The sequence below is a fragment of the Leptodactylus fuscus genome, chromosome 1 (genome assembly GCF_031893055.1).
Source record: "Leptodactylus fuscus isolate aLepFus1 chromosome 1, aLepFus1.hap2, whole genome shotgun sequence".
Taxonomy (NCBI): domain Eukaryota; kingdom Metazoa; phylum Chordata; class Amphibia; order Anura; family Leptodactylidae; genus Leptodactylus; species Leptodactylus fuscus.
In genome coordinates, this window is record NC_134265.1 from 247,051,084 (window position 1) to 247,063,775 (window position 12,692).

General features: G+C 40.5%; 1 protein-coding gene across 1 annotated transcript in view; it reads left to right on the forward strand.

The window, feature by feature from the left end:
• The window catches only part of GRID2 (glutamate ionotropic receptor delta type subunit 2), a 952,324-nt gene that overhangs the window by 540,410 nt on the left and 399,222 nt on the right, over positions 1-12,692 (forward strand). Inside the window, exon 6 of the mRNA XM_075285407.1 lies at positions 824-997. Within this exon, the coding sequence (XP_075141508.1) occupies positions 824-997 (174 nt within the window). The remainder of the gene's footprint in view (positions 1-823; positions 998-12,692) is intronic.

Genomic DNA, 12,692 nt, shown 5'->3' on the forward strand with positions numbered 1-12,692 from the left:
CTTGCCATGTAAAAACATTCTGGCATCACATAGCTTCCCTTTTTTCTTTCCTGTACTATCAGTGCACTGAATTATACATGCGTGTCTTTTATAGTTTAACAGACATGTCTCTCTAAATGAATATTCAGAAGTCACAACGTGACAATAAAACACTAATAATTGAATTTTTGCTGCTGCTATCAGCCTATTCTTTTGATTATGTGTTAGTTACAATGTATAGACTTCGACAAGACTGCAAGTGGGACAGAGTTAATTCAGAAAATGGCCATTAAAGATCTTGCTATGATTAATTTATCCTTCTCTCTATCAACAGTTACCACTCTGTTCTGGGTAATTGTTTTACCTTGTAAGTCCTTGGATGTAATTTGTTCCTATAATATGCTTTTCATTTTGTTTCCGAACATAATGAGGACATCATTTGTAATATATGTAAACAGTCTTTATTCCATTTTACGTGCTTGTGTTGCATTTCTGTAGAACTCGTGCTTGTCATAAATTGCTGTATTTTTTATAATATGTTAATATTTCAATATACTCCCTGTTGCCACTGACCTATTTTTATTTATGCTCTTTACACTTGAAAAGACAGAGGAAAAAAGATGTTCTAGTCTGACGGGGTTTAATCCTAAGAGATGCTTTTAGGTGTTTATTCAAGTAATATTCTCAAAGAGACAGTAAACAAGATTAGCCATGCATGTTACATGTAAAATGTCTATTTAATCCAAGTCTTATATATGGTAATTATAGATCACTAACTTTATTATATTTGCATATACTGTATCATCTCTGAACATAATATTACCTTTTCTCTTGCATTTGACAGGAGATAAATGACTTGGATGTGCAGGACCTAGTCAGAAGGTCAATTGGAAGGCTAACAATTATTCGTCAAACCTTTCCCGTACCCCAGAATGTGAGCCAACGTTGTTACCCTGGTAACCACAGAATAAGTTCTTCACTCTGTGACCCAAAAGACCCATATTCCCAGAGCATGGAGGTATGCTGCATAATCTTCTTTTCACTTCTATGTTTATTAAAATGTGCATCAAGAGTAAAATATGTTCATTCTGGATACAGAATTATTTTGCCTTCTAGAAGATAGTGCGCAATTCATTGTCATAAATGATCACTAAAGTGTCTCTCCCATAATGGGCAATGCAGTGTTTAGGAAACAAGGCAATCTTATTTCATAATCTTTTCCATAATTCATTTGTCAGTAGAACAAAACAACTGTTGCCTTCTCATCAGTAAAACAAATACAAACAATACAGTAATTAAGAAGCTGCTTAACATTTTCTTCTAAAACTTCTATTGTTTGAATGGAAAGAACATTTTTTTTTTCAACAACAGCTGTTTTTGTGGGTCGCTGAATGAATTTTAATTACCCCTCCACAAACTAGGGAATCAAAATCAGCATAAACTTTATATCAAACTGTGATCTAATTATGAGAGCACAACATTTTCTTTCTGTCTTAACCAGTTACAATAACATACACAAATGAGTAATATACAAAGCATGCAAGCAGAATTATACACTGGGGTATGGGTGAGCCAGACTATCCATGATAGTAAACAATTAAAAACACTTCCCAATAATAACTTAAGTGTGTATCTGGCTGGTGGTATGTCACACTCCGGGATGAATCTCACTAATATAACCACAGCTGCTTTTCTTCCCATTTCTCACTGACATTTTTTACTCCATATCATATACTCCAACTGAAAAGGCACTATAAGAAGTATCTCTCTATATGTCTTAAGTTACACTGTAACTTAAGTAAAACTTATCTGTATTTAAAAAGGGTTAATGTTGAGCTAATGTCTGTTAGTGCCATTAATAGGTTAGTAAGTGCATCCTCTGCATTTGTTTACATGGGTATCTTCCTGTTCTGTTTTCTTACAACTACTATGAAACTTTGGGCTTCACTCAGACCTGACTCCCACAATCTTCCTCTCTTACTTCCTCCCTTTCTCACTCACACCCTATCCCTGTATCCCTAGCTAGCCTCCCACTGCTGTCCCTTCCTAACTAACTCAACCGCTCCCAACCCTATCATATGTACCTGTCTTCCTATCCGGACCTTCTAGGCACAAGATGTCATTTATTTTGAGTTGCTGGCACCTCCTCTTCTTGATGTCTGCCTGCCACCCATGCCTGTGCAATAGAGGTGTAGGTGACGTTCCATTTTCCCCCCTTCCAGAAACAGAACATCACCAAATTGGAAAATGTACATGGAGCGGTCACATGACCACCCTGGCAAACTAGGTAAATATAGATTTTTGGTACAGCAAAAATAGAAATAATGGGGACGCTCACCAAAGGTGTCATTAAAACTTTTAAGGCTTTATTCCACTTCATTAAAAGTAACAGCAAGAGAGGTATACAGAGATAAAAAAAAATAAAAACAAAAATGCAGCAATGATCGTTTCTCACCTCTTAGGTGCTTTTTTAAGCTTAGTATGGTAGGTTCATAGTAAGCTTGAAAAAGCACCTGAGAGGTCCGAAACAATTGTCGCTGCTGTTTTTTTTTTTTTTATCTCTGCATGCCTCTCCCACTGTTGCTTTTAATGAGGTTGTATAAAGCCTGAAAAGTTTTTAAGATGCCTTGGGTGAGTGCCCCCATTATTTCTATTTTTGCTGTGGACTTATGTGCTATTTATCTGGGAGTGACCACCACCCGAATTAGACTTGGTTACACCAGACCACATGGTATAACATTTTTTCCTCCTGACATGCCTACCGCTATATAGCATTTTTTGCAGTGCCACCTCTATTGTTCCTGAGTGTTTTGTATTAAATTTTTGGTAACCTAAGTAATTTAGAAGGTAGACGGGGGGAGAGGTGGTGGGTAGCTTAAAGGGATTCTACCATTAAACTACCTTTTTTTCTAATGAACACGTCGGAATAGCCTTAAGAAAGGCTATTCGTCTCCTACCTTTAGACGTGGTCTCCGCAAATGAGCTCTCCGCAGCAATGAGGGCGGGCCCCAGTGCTGAAACACCGATGAGCGCGTCCCCATTGCTGCCCAGAGCTCTTTCCTGCGCTGTCTCCTTCTTCTGCAGCAACTCCGCCTTTTCTGGCTTCTCTTGCTCTTGTAGTTCTATACAGGAGCATAGAGAGGCCACCCCAAAATGGCTGCCGGCCAGCTCCTGTATTGAACTGCAAGAGCAGCTACCCCAAAATGGCCGCCGGCTGGCTCCTGTATGGAACTGCAAGAGCGGCTACCCAAAAATGGCGGCTGACATTTTTGGGTAGTGTCACGTTCGTGTCAGAGTCCAGACACAGATTCCAGGCTGCAGATAGCACCACTAAGGAGACAGGGGAAGGAGACTATCCCTGGCACTACGGTGGCTAGCTAGGCCCTGCCTACGGGTGGTGGTCAGCTGTCTCCAAGCTAACCTTGGCCCCGACGACTCCTGACTCTCTAGCACGAAGACCTGACAGACAGACAGACAGACAGGGCAAGAGCTGCAAGAAGCTAGGGACTGGGGATTCTAGGGTGGTGACCCCTACAGAAATAAAGGTGCAGCTGCAGACAAACAAACAGGACGGGAGGTGCTGGACAACTGACACGCAGCACAACAAAGTACAAAACAAGAGGAATGAGGAGAGGGACAGTGGAGAGGTGAGGAAAGGGCAAACACGAGACTGGGGTAAAATAAACTGGAACCCACCTCAAACAACCGGATAGTGCCAAGCAAACAGACGTGAAGGGAAGGGCAGAGTAGAAGTGTGGAGGGGAAACTAACTCACACACAAACAACACTCAAACTCCTTTTAGTCAGTAAGCACAAGCAAATCACTCCTCTTCCTCCTAAGGCCAAGAATTCTAGGTTGGGACAACAAAAACCGGCAACTGGTGGAGCCAGCCCTCTTCCTAATAAAGGCCCCCAGATCCTCCCATAGGATGATGGCGACCCATAACACCTGAGGTTAGACTCGTATAACCTCAAGTGTGTTCAGAAGTCCAGAAAACTATGTGCACACAGATGGCTCAATGGTAGGGAACCCAGCAGCTGATCACAGAAGCCCGGATCAAATCCCCGACAGAACAGTACACCAACAAACAATCAGGTCATGACAGGTAGCCGCTCTTGCAGTTCCATACAGGAGCCAGCCGGCGGCCATTTTGGGGTGGCTTCTCTATGCTCCTGTATAGAACTACAAGAGCAAGAGAAGCCAGAAGAGGCAGAGTTGCTTTTGGGACTCGCTGGATATCTTGGTTCACAACATATACCCTATATTGATCTTTATGTACACTTTATGTGCAGATCCATTTTTCACTCTGAAACTGCCAAAATCTTCAGGTTCAACCTGCAAATGTATAATATGTATGAACTTCTTAACTAACTTGTAGGACATGCAATTCTTGTACAGAAACAAATTCAGACATTTCATAGTAACACACTAATAATAATTTTAGCAAGAAGTTTAGGGGTCAGGGGTGGACTTGCCATATACTTTACAGGGAAGTTTCCTGGTGGCTTGCTGCTCATTTCAATCACACATTGGGCCATCTGGCCTGCCTTCTAACCCCATGTATAATTCATGCTTCTGATTTATATTTTCTCACAGATTCTTAGACTTCAGCCGAGATTTCAGGTTCTTATCAGTAGAGGTCAGTGAGCCTGAACTCTGAGCTGATAATGAGTTGGTTCACTGACATGTTAGTATCCTGTAATTCTGACCTTTCTCCACTTAGAAGCCTTGTGAATCAAGTATAACTTATCATAAGCACTTTGCTCTCTATGCCCTGTGACCCCCACTGACCTGCACAAATAGCAGACCTACTGTGGAACATGGCTGCTGCATTAAATACTTCTCAAGATCTGATCTCTGGGGTAGAATTATGCTTAGGTGAAGGGGAAGGAAGGCTTGAAGGTGTGAAATATGTTCTATGTACTATTTAAATTTTTCTAGACATCTAACTTCTAAAGAATGAGTGGGCTCTTCAGGGACCTGCATATTGCATGAACTAACAAAATAGTGATGTCATATACAGATTTGAGTGCCATACTCATATTGTTATTTCTAAAAAAAAAAAAAAAAAAAAAAACTAGTATTATCACTGAAAAAGGAGAAAGTGATCAAATAAACTAAAACTGAACCTTTATTTAAGTATATCATAAAAACTAAAGGAACCCTAAATAAATAGGCATAAACAAACTTGTAATAACTAGTATCAGGAAGAGATTTTGTATCCAGATATTGATGGACAGCAAAAATCTGTGGGACAGATGTACTAGATCTGCGTGCCCAAAAAACACATCTATGATACTGTGTGTGCAGTTGGATGATTCCTTTACATTCGATAATCAGTATGAGCACAAATGCAGAAAGACCTAAGCCGACAGGGCTCAGTGTGGAGTAGTGCTGGCTTGTTCCTGGTCGCATTCCCGCAGCGCCATCTTGGATGAAACTCGAACCATTTATGCATTGTGCTCACTGCAAAGGACTGCTGAATGCTATGCATGGTCTTGAGGGGTGGCTGATGTTTCCTAAACATCGGGGGAAGGGCTAATCTGAGGATGCTTCTGAAAGTAAAAATAATCATCATCATCATCATCATCATCATCATCATCATCATCATCATCATAATAATCATGCATTTAAGCATCTACGTTATGGCTTCCACACTGAGATCAAACAAAGGATTTACTGACCTGGGCTTAGGTTGTCATAAACAACTATCATAATGATAATTCTAGCACCTACATACCAATTCACGTGTAGTGGAGTTACACAAGTGATTCTGAGATTGTTTTTTTGTGACATATTGTACTTCATGTCAGTAGAAAATTTTTGTCGATATTTTTTGCCTTTGATTATGAAAAAATAGGAAATTTGATGAAAATTTGGAAAAAAGTGCAGTTTTCAAACTTTGAAATTGCAAGCCTTTCAAATGGAAAGCCATACTACCCAAATTTTTTGATAAATATAATTAACCATGTCTCTGATTTATGTAGAAGTCAAATTTTAATCAACCTTTCATTTTTTTCAGATATTATAAGGCTTACAAGTCAAGCAGTGATTTTCCAAATTTTCAAGAAAATTTCCAAAACACATTTTTCAAGGGACCAGTTCAGTTTTGAAGGGAATTTGAGAGGCCTCTCTTGTAAAAACCCCCATAAGTCACCCCATTCTCAAAACTGCACTCCTGAAAGAATCCAAAACAGCAGTTAGAAAGTTTCTTAACCCTTTCAGCATTTCACAGCAATTAAAACAAAATGGAGGTCAAATTTACATTTTTCAATTTCTATCACTAATATATTCATTTAGCCCTAGAATTTACACATTTACTAAGGGTTAAAGGAGAAATTGCACCCCACATTTTGTTACGCAATTTCTCCCGAACACGGCAATACCCCATATGTGCTGGTACCCTAATGTACGGGCACACGGTCGCTCTCAGAACAGATGGAGCGCTAATTGGATTTTGTAGGCCAGATTTTGCTAAAATAGATTGCAGGCACCATGTTCCTTTTGCAGAGCCCCCAAGGTGCCAAAACAGTGGAAACCCCCAAAATGTGACCCCATTTTGGAAACTAGACCCCTCAAGGAATTTATCAAGGGGTATAGTGAGCACTTTGACCCTACAGGAGTGTAACAGAATTGGCCCAACAAAAGGAAAAGTGACATTTTTTGCTATAAAATGTAGCTTTAACCCCAAATTATGCATTTCCACAAGGGGTTAAAAGAGAAAATGCGCCCCACAAGTTGTCAAGCATTTTATCCCAAAAACAGGAATGCCCCACATGTGGATGTAAAGTGATCTATGGGCACGCTGTAAGGTCCAGAGCGGAAGGAGCGCTATTGGGATTTTGGAGGGCAAATTTAGCTTGAGTTTGTACAAGGCACCATGTTGCATTTGGAGAGCCCCTGAAGTGCCAGAACAGTAGAAACCCCCCCAAAATGACCCCATTTTAGAAACTAGACCCCTCAAGGAATTTATCAAGGGGTATAGTGAGCACTTGAACCCTACAGGTGCTTCACAGATTTTTTTACCATTGAGAAGTGAAAATGAAAAATTACTTTTTTTATAATAAAATGTCACTGTAGCCCCAAATTTTTCATCTTCACGAGGGGTTAAAGGAGAAATTGCACCCCACATTTTGTTACGCAATTTCTCCCGAACACGACAATACCCCATATGTTCTGGTACCCTAATGTACGGGCACACGGTCGCTCTCAGAACGGATGGAGCGCTAATTGGATTTTGTAGGCCAGATTTTGCTAAAATAGATTGCAGGCACCATGTTCCTTTTGCAGAGCCCCCAAGGTGCCAAAACAGTGGAAACCCCCAAAATGTGACCCCATTTTGGAAACTAGACCCCTCAAGGAATTTATCAAGGGGTATAGTGAGCACTTTGACCCTACAGGAGTGTAACAGAATTGGCCCAACAAAAGGAAAAGTGACATTTTTTGCTATAAAATGTAGCTTTAACCCCAAATTATGCATTTCCACAAGGGGTTAAAAGAGAAAATGCACCCCACAAATTGTCAAGCATTTTCTCCCAACTACAGAAATGCTCCACATGTGGACGTAAAGTGATGTATGGTCACACAGTGGGATAGAACAATAGTTGGAGGGTAGATTTGGCTGAAATTGGTTTTAGTTACCATGTCACATTTGTAGAGGCCTTGAAGTGCCAAAACAGTGGAAACCCCCAAAATGTGACCCCATTTTGGAAACTAGACCCCTCAAGGAATTTATCAAGGGGTATAGTGAGCCCTTTGACCCTACAGGAGTGTAACAGAATTGGCCCAACAAAAGGAAAAGTGACATTTTTTTGCTATAAAATGTAGCTTTAACCCCAAATTATGCATTTCCACAAGGGGTTAAAAGAGAAAATGCACCCCACAAATTGTCAAGCATTTTCTCCCAACTACAGAAATGCCCCACATGTGGACGTAAAGTGATGTATGGTCACACAGTGGGATAGAACAATAGTTGGAGGGTAGATTTGGCTGAAATTGGTTTTAGTTACCATGTCACATTTGTAGAGGCCTTGAAGTGCCAAAACAGTGGAAACCCCCAAAATGTGACCCCATTTTGGAAACTAGACCCCTTGACTTCAGTGACGTTAGTGTTAAATTACACCTCTTAAAAAATTTACCAAGAAGTATAGCAAACATTTGGATGCAGCTTGTATGGCAATAATTTATTATCCAGAAATTACTGCATAACCGGATGAAAGTAATTGTGTGCAGAGTACGTGATGGTATAAGGAGGCGATATTCCATGGAAAATAAATTCTAAAATTAATATTCCATGGAAGTGTGGTACAATCTAAAGCACTCCTTCATGCACAGGCCAGGTTTATCAGGGCAGGTGTCACACTGATAAATTGTGTTTCTCCTTATTCCTCTTTTGTAACACACTCTGCATCTTTTCTGAGTTTTCCCTTTTTTAGCAGTTTGGGGGACTTCACCGGGAAAATGTTGCCCTGGTACAATACGGGAACCATGAGTTTCAGAAGTACTGGGGCCTGGCACTTCTAGGTCCCCAAATATCAGGGACTTGATAATTGCCTCCTGAAACTCAAGGAAAGTTCCTGTGTGGCCTGCACATCGTGATAGCACGTAAGAGTTATACAATGCCATCTGAACCATGTGCACGACCAGCTTTTTGTACCACACTCTTTGTTTTTCGCATGGCACTGTAGGGCTTTAGGACTTGATCAGATAGATCAGCCCCTCCTATGTACTTATTGTATGCCAGGATGCAGTCTGGCTTGGAGACAGTGGTACTGGTGCCACGCAGAGGGACAGAGGTGCTGCCGCTGCCATTAGCTGTGGTCAGTACAAGGACATCCCTCTTGTCCCTATACTTGACCAGCAGCATATTCTCATTGCAGACGGCACTACTCTCACCCTTTCTGAGGCGCTGCTCAATATGTGCCCTAGGGAGGCCTCTTTGATTTCTGCGCACAGTCCCACAAGCTGCAGTTCCTCTAGAACTCAGGGACCTAAAGAGTGGGATGCTGGTGTAAAAGTTATCCACATAGAGGTGATAACCCTTGTCCAGCAGTGGGTGCATCAAATCCCACACAATTTTCCCACTAACTCCTAGGATTGGGGGGCAGTCTGGGGGCTCAATCCTTGTGTCCCTTCCTTCATACACCCTAAATTTATAAGTGTATCCTGAACTGCTCTCACATAGCTTATACATTTTAATGCCATACCGTGCCCGCTTACTGGGCAAGTATTGGCGGAATTTTAGCCTCCCTTTGAAACTGATCAGAGACTCATCAATTGCAATGTTCTGATCAGGGATGTAGGACTCTGCAAATTTGGAACTAAAGTGGTCAATGACTGGCCTAACTTTGTATAAGCGGTCAAAATTTGGGGCATCTTGGGGCGGGCACTGGGAATTATCATTATAATGAATGAACTTTAGGATACTTTCAAACCGCTTCCTGGACATAGCCATTCGATAGATTGGAGTGTTGTGCAAGACGTCTGTACTCCAATACTGACGAATTTTAGGTTTTTTCACTATGCCCATATGCAGAATAAGACCCCAGAAAATCTTCATTTCTGCTGCATTTACTGGGGTCCAGTTCTGTGGCCTGGCATAGGAAGAGGTGGCATTTTGTTCCAAAAATTGTTCAGCGTACAAATTCGTTTGGGCCACCATAAGATCTACAAACTCATCAGAGAAAAAGATTTTGAAAAAGTCATTTTCTCTGAAGCCCTCAGTCTCAATTTGTATTCCTGACCGGGCAACAAAGTCAGGAAGCTGAGACTCATAATTTTCTGGGGGTGGGGTCCACATGGGCTCTACAGGTGGGGCAACTAACTCAGCAATTGTTCTGGGGCGCCTCCTTTGGGGTTGCTCATCACTGGAGGAGGAGGAGGAGGAAGAAGAGGAAAAATAAAGGAATGGGGCATTTTCCTCTTCTCCCTCGCTGGCGGTATCAGTGTCAGAGGCCAGTATGGCGTACGCCTCTTCTACTGAAAACCTTCTTTGGGATGATTGGGACATTTTTGTGTGTGTGTGGTGTTTTACTTGAGTATATAAAACTTTATTTCTTGAAACTTTATTTCTTGAAACATTATTACTTTGAAACTTTATTTCTTTGAAACTTTATTTCTTTGAAACTTTTTCAGTGTGGGGTGTGTGTTGTGCTTTAACACGTGTATTTTATGTAAAAAAAAACAAAAAAAACCCTTCCCTTCTATCAAAAATGGAGCTATATATAGATTGAAAAAAAACTGAGCCAAAAATCACAAATGTGACCAATAACGTATATTTTATTACTGGTCAGTTTGCGGTGGCGAGTTTTACAAAAAAAAAAGCTTGTGCACAAACAAAATTCTCTTTTCTACCTACTAGAAAAAAAAACTGAGCCAAAAATCACAAATGTGACCAGTAACGTATATTTTATTACTGGTCAATTTGCGGTGGCGAGTTTTACAAAAAAAAAGCTTGTGCACAAACAAAATTCTCTTTTCTACCTACTAGAAAAAAAAACTGAGCCAAAAATCACAAATGTGACCAGTAACGTATATTTTATTACTGGTCAATTTGCGGTGGCAAGTTTTACAAAAAAAAAAAAGCTTGTGCACAAACAAAATTCTCTTTTCTACCTACTAGAAAAAAAACTGAGCCAAAAATCACAAATGTGACCAATAACGTATATCTTATTACTGGTCAATTTGCGGTGGCGAGTTTTTTAAAAAAAAAAGCTTGTGCACAAACAAAATTCTCTTTTCTACCTACTAGAAAAAAAAAACTGCCCCCAAAATCACAAATGTGACCAGTAACGTATATTTTATTACTGGTCAATTTGCGGTGGCGAGTTTTACAAAAAAAAAAGGTTGTGCACAAACAAAATTCTCTTTTCTACCTACTAGAAAAAAAAACTGAGCCAAAAATCACAAATGTGACCAATAACGTATATTTTATTACTGGTCAATTTGCGGTGGCGAGTTTTACAAAAAAAAAAGCTTGTGCACAAACAAAATTCTCTTTTCTACCTACTAGAAAAAAAAACTGAGCCAAAAATCACAAATGTGACCAATAACGTATATTTTATTACTGGTCAATTTGCGGTGGCGAGTTTTACAAAAAAAAGCTTGTGCACAAACAAAATTCTCTTTTCTACCTACTAGAAAAAAAAACTGAGCCAAAAATCACAAATGTGACCAGTAACGTATATTTTATTACTGGTCAATTTGCGTTGGCGAGTTTTACAAAAAAAAAAAAGCTTGTGCACAAACAAAAAAAAAGAAAAGGAAAAATAAATGCAAAAATGCAAAAAAACCTAACAAAAAAAAAAAAAAATTTGGAGAAATGCCAAAAAGGGCTTTCTCAAAAAGGGGAGGGAGGTGAGTCTCTTTTCTGCACAGAATGCAGAGTTTAGGACCCAGAAGCTGGAGGAGCCAGACAGTCTCAGATGCCTCGGTCAGGAAAGGGTGGAGAGGAGATGGGAGGGGGGACAGGAGACGGCAGAGGGGAGAGATGGGCAGTAGAGGGCTGGATGGGAGAGGACCTAGGACGTCTGGCAGAATTGATGTCTGATCGAGGTATGACGCAGCGGTAACGCAGCAATCTCACGCACAGCGCTCACAGGGCAGCACGGGTTCTGCTCTGCTCGCAATTCCCAGAGGGAGTGATGTAAGCAGAGCAGTGCCCGAAGTTTACACTGCCCTGCACGCCATTGATTGGTCAATCTGCCATGATGCTGGCAGATTGACCAATTAAAACATCTGGAGGGGGTCGCACCACTGTACGCCCCCCAAACACTCGACAGGGATTGGTGCAAGGTGTAGCACCAATCACTGTCACTTTTGTACCGATCTGTCGGCACAGATCATTGGATCTGTGCCGGCAAGCTGCAATTGGACATTGCGAAGCAATCGTCCAATTGCAGCGATCCACGTGGCAGGGAGGGGGTTAAATCTCCCGATTCATGTAAAGAAAGTTGTCTGCTGTCATGGACAGCAGCAACCTTCTTACAGTTTCCGTGTCTTGAGACACGGAGGCTGTTTATAACCATGACGTATTATTACTTCATGGTGCGCGAAGTACCTCGCGTCCATGATGTAATAGTACGTCAAAGGTCGCTAAGGGGTTAAAGGAGTGCGTGCCCACCGGGTTTGATTTTTATGGAATACTTTGGATTCTTCTGCTTGTTGAGTCACAAGATCATAAGCAATTTCTTATTCTTTACTCCAACATGAGGTGCAAAGTTTAATGGCTACAGTACAAAGTACAAAGCTTCATTCTCTCACTGCAGGTATACACTCTCATTTCGGCTAAAAGCAAATAAATGTCTTCACTTTAAAAATTAGTCCTGATACGGCATTCATCAAAATTCATATAGTGTGTATTTGACCCAATAGTCTTCATTTTGTCTGTTTTTGCAGGGGTTAATACAAAACATAAGATAAAATATGTAAATTTTTACACAAATTTGTCTCTGTAAAGACAAGGATATACAGCACAAAAAAGGACTTATACTAATAAAAGGACTTTACTAATAAACTAGTTATAAATGTAAAAGAAAAAATATCCTTGTACCGTGTTAGCCAGTGGATATGAAATGAAAGAAATTTTTTGAGAGAAGTCCTCAGTAGTTGATACCTTTTTTAATGGCTAACTTTATGACCTTTTACAACCACTAGGCAACACGTCACTGATCAAAGAAGCTACTATCCCAGAGAACTTTCCTGTGAACTGATA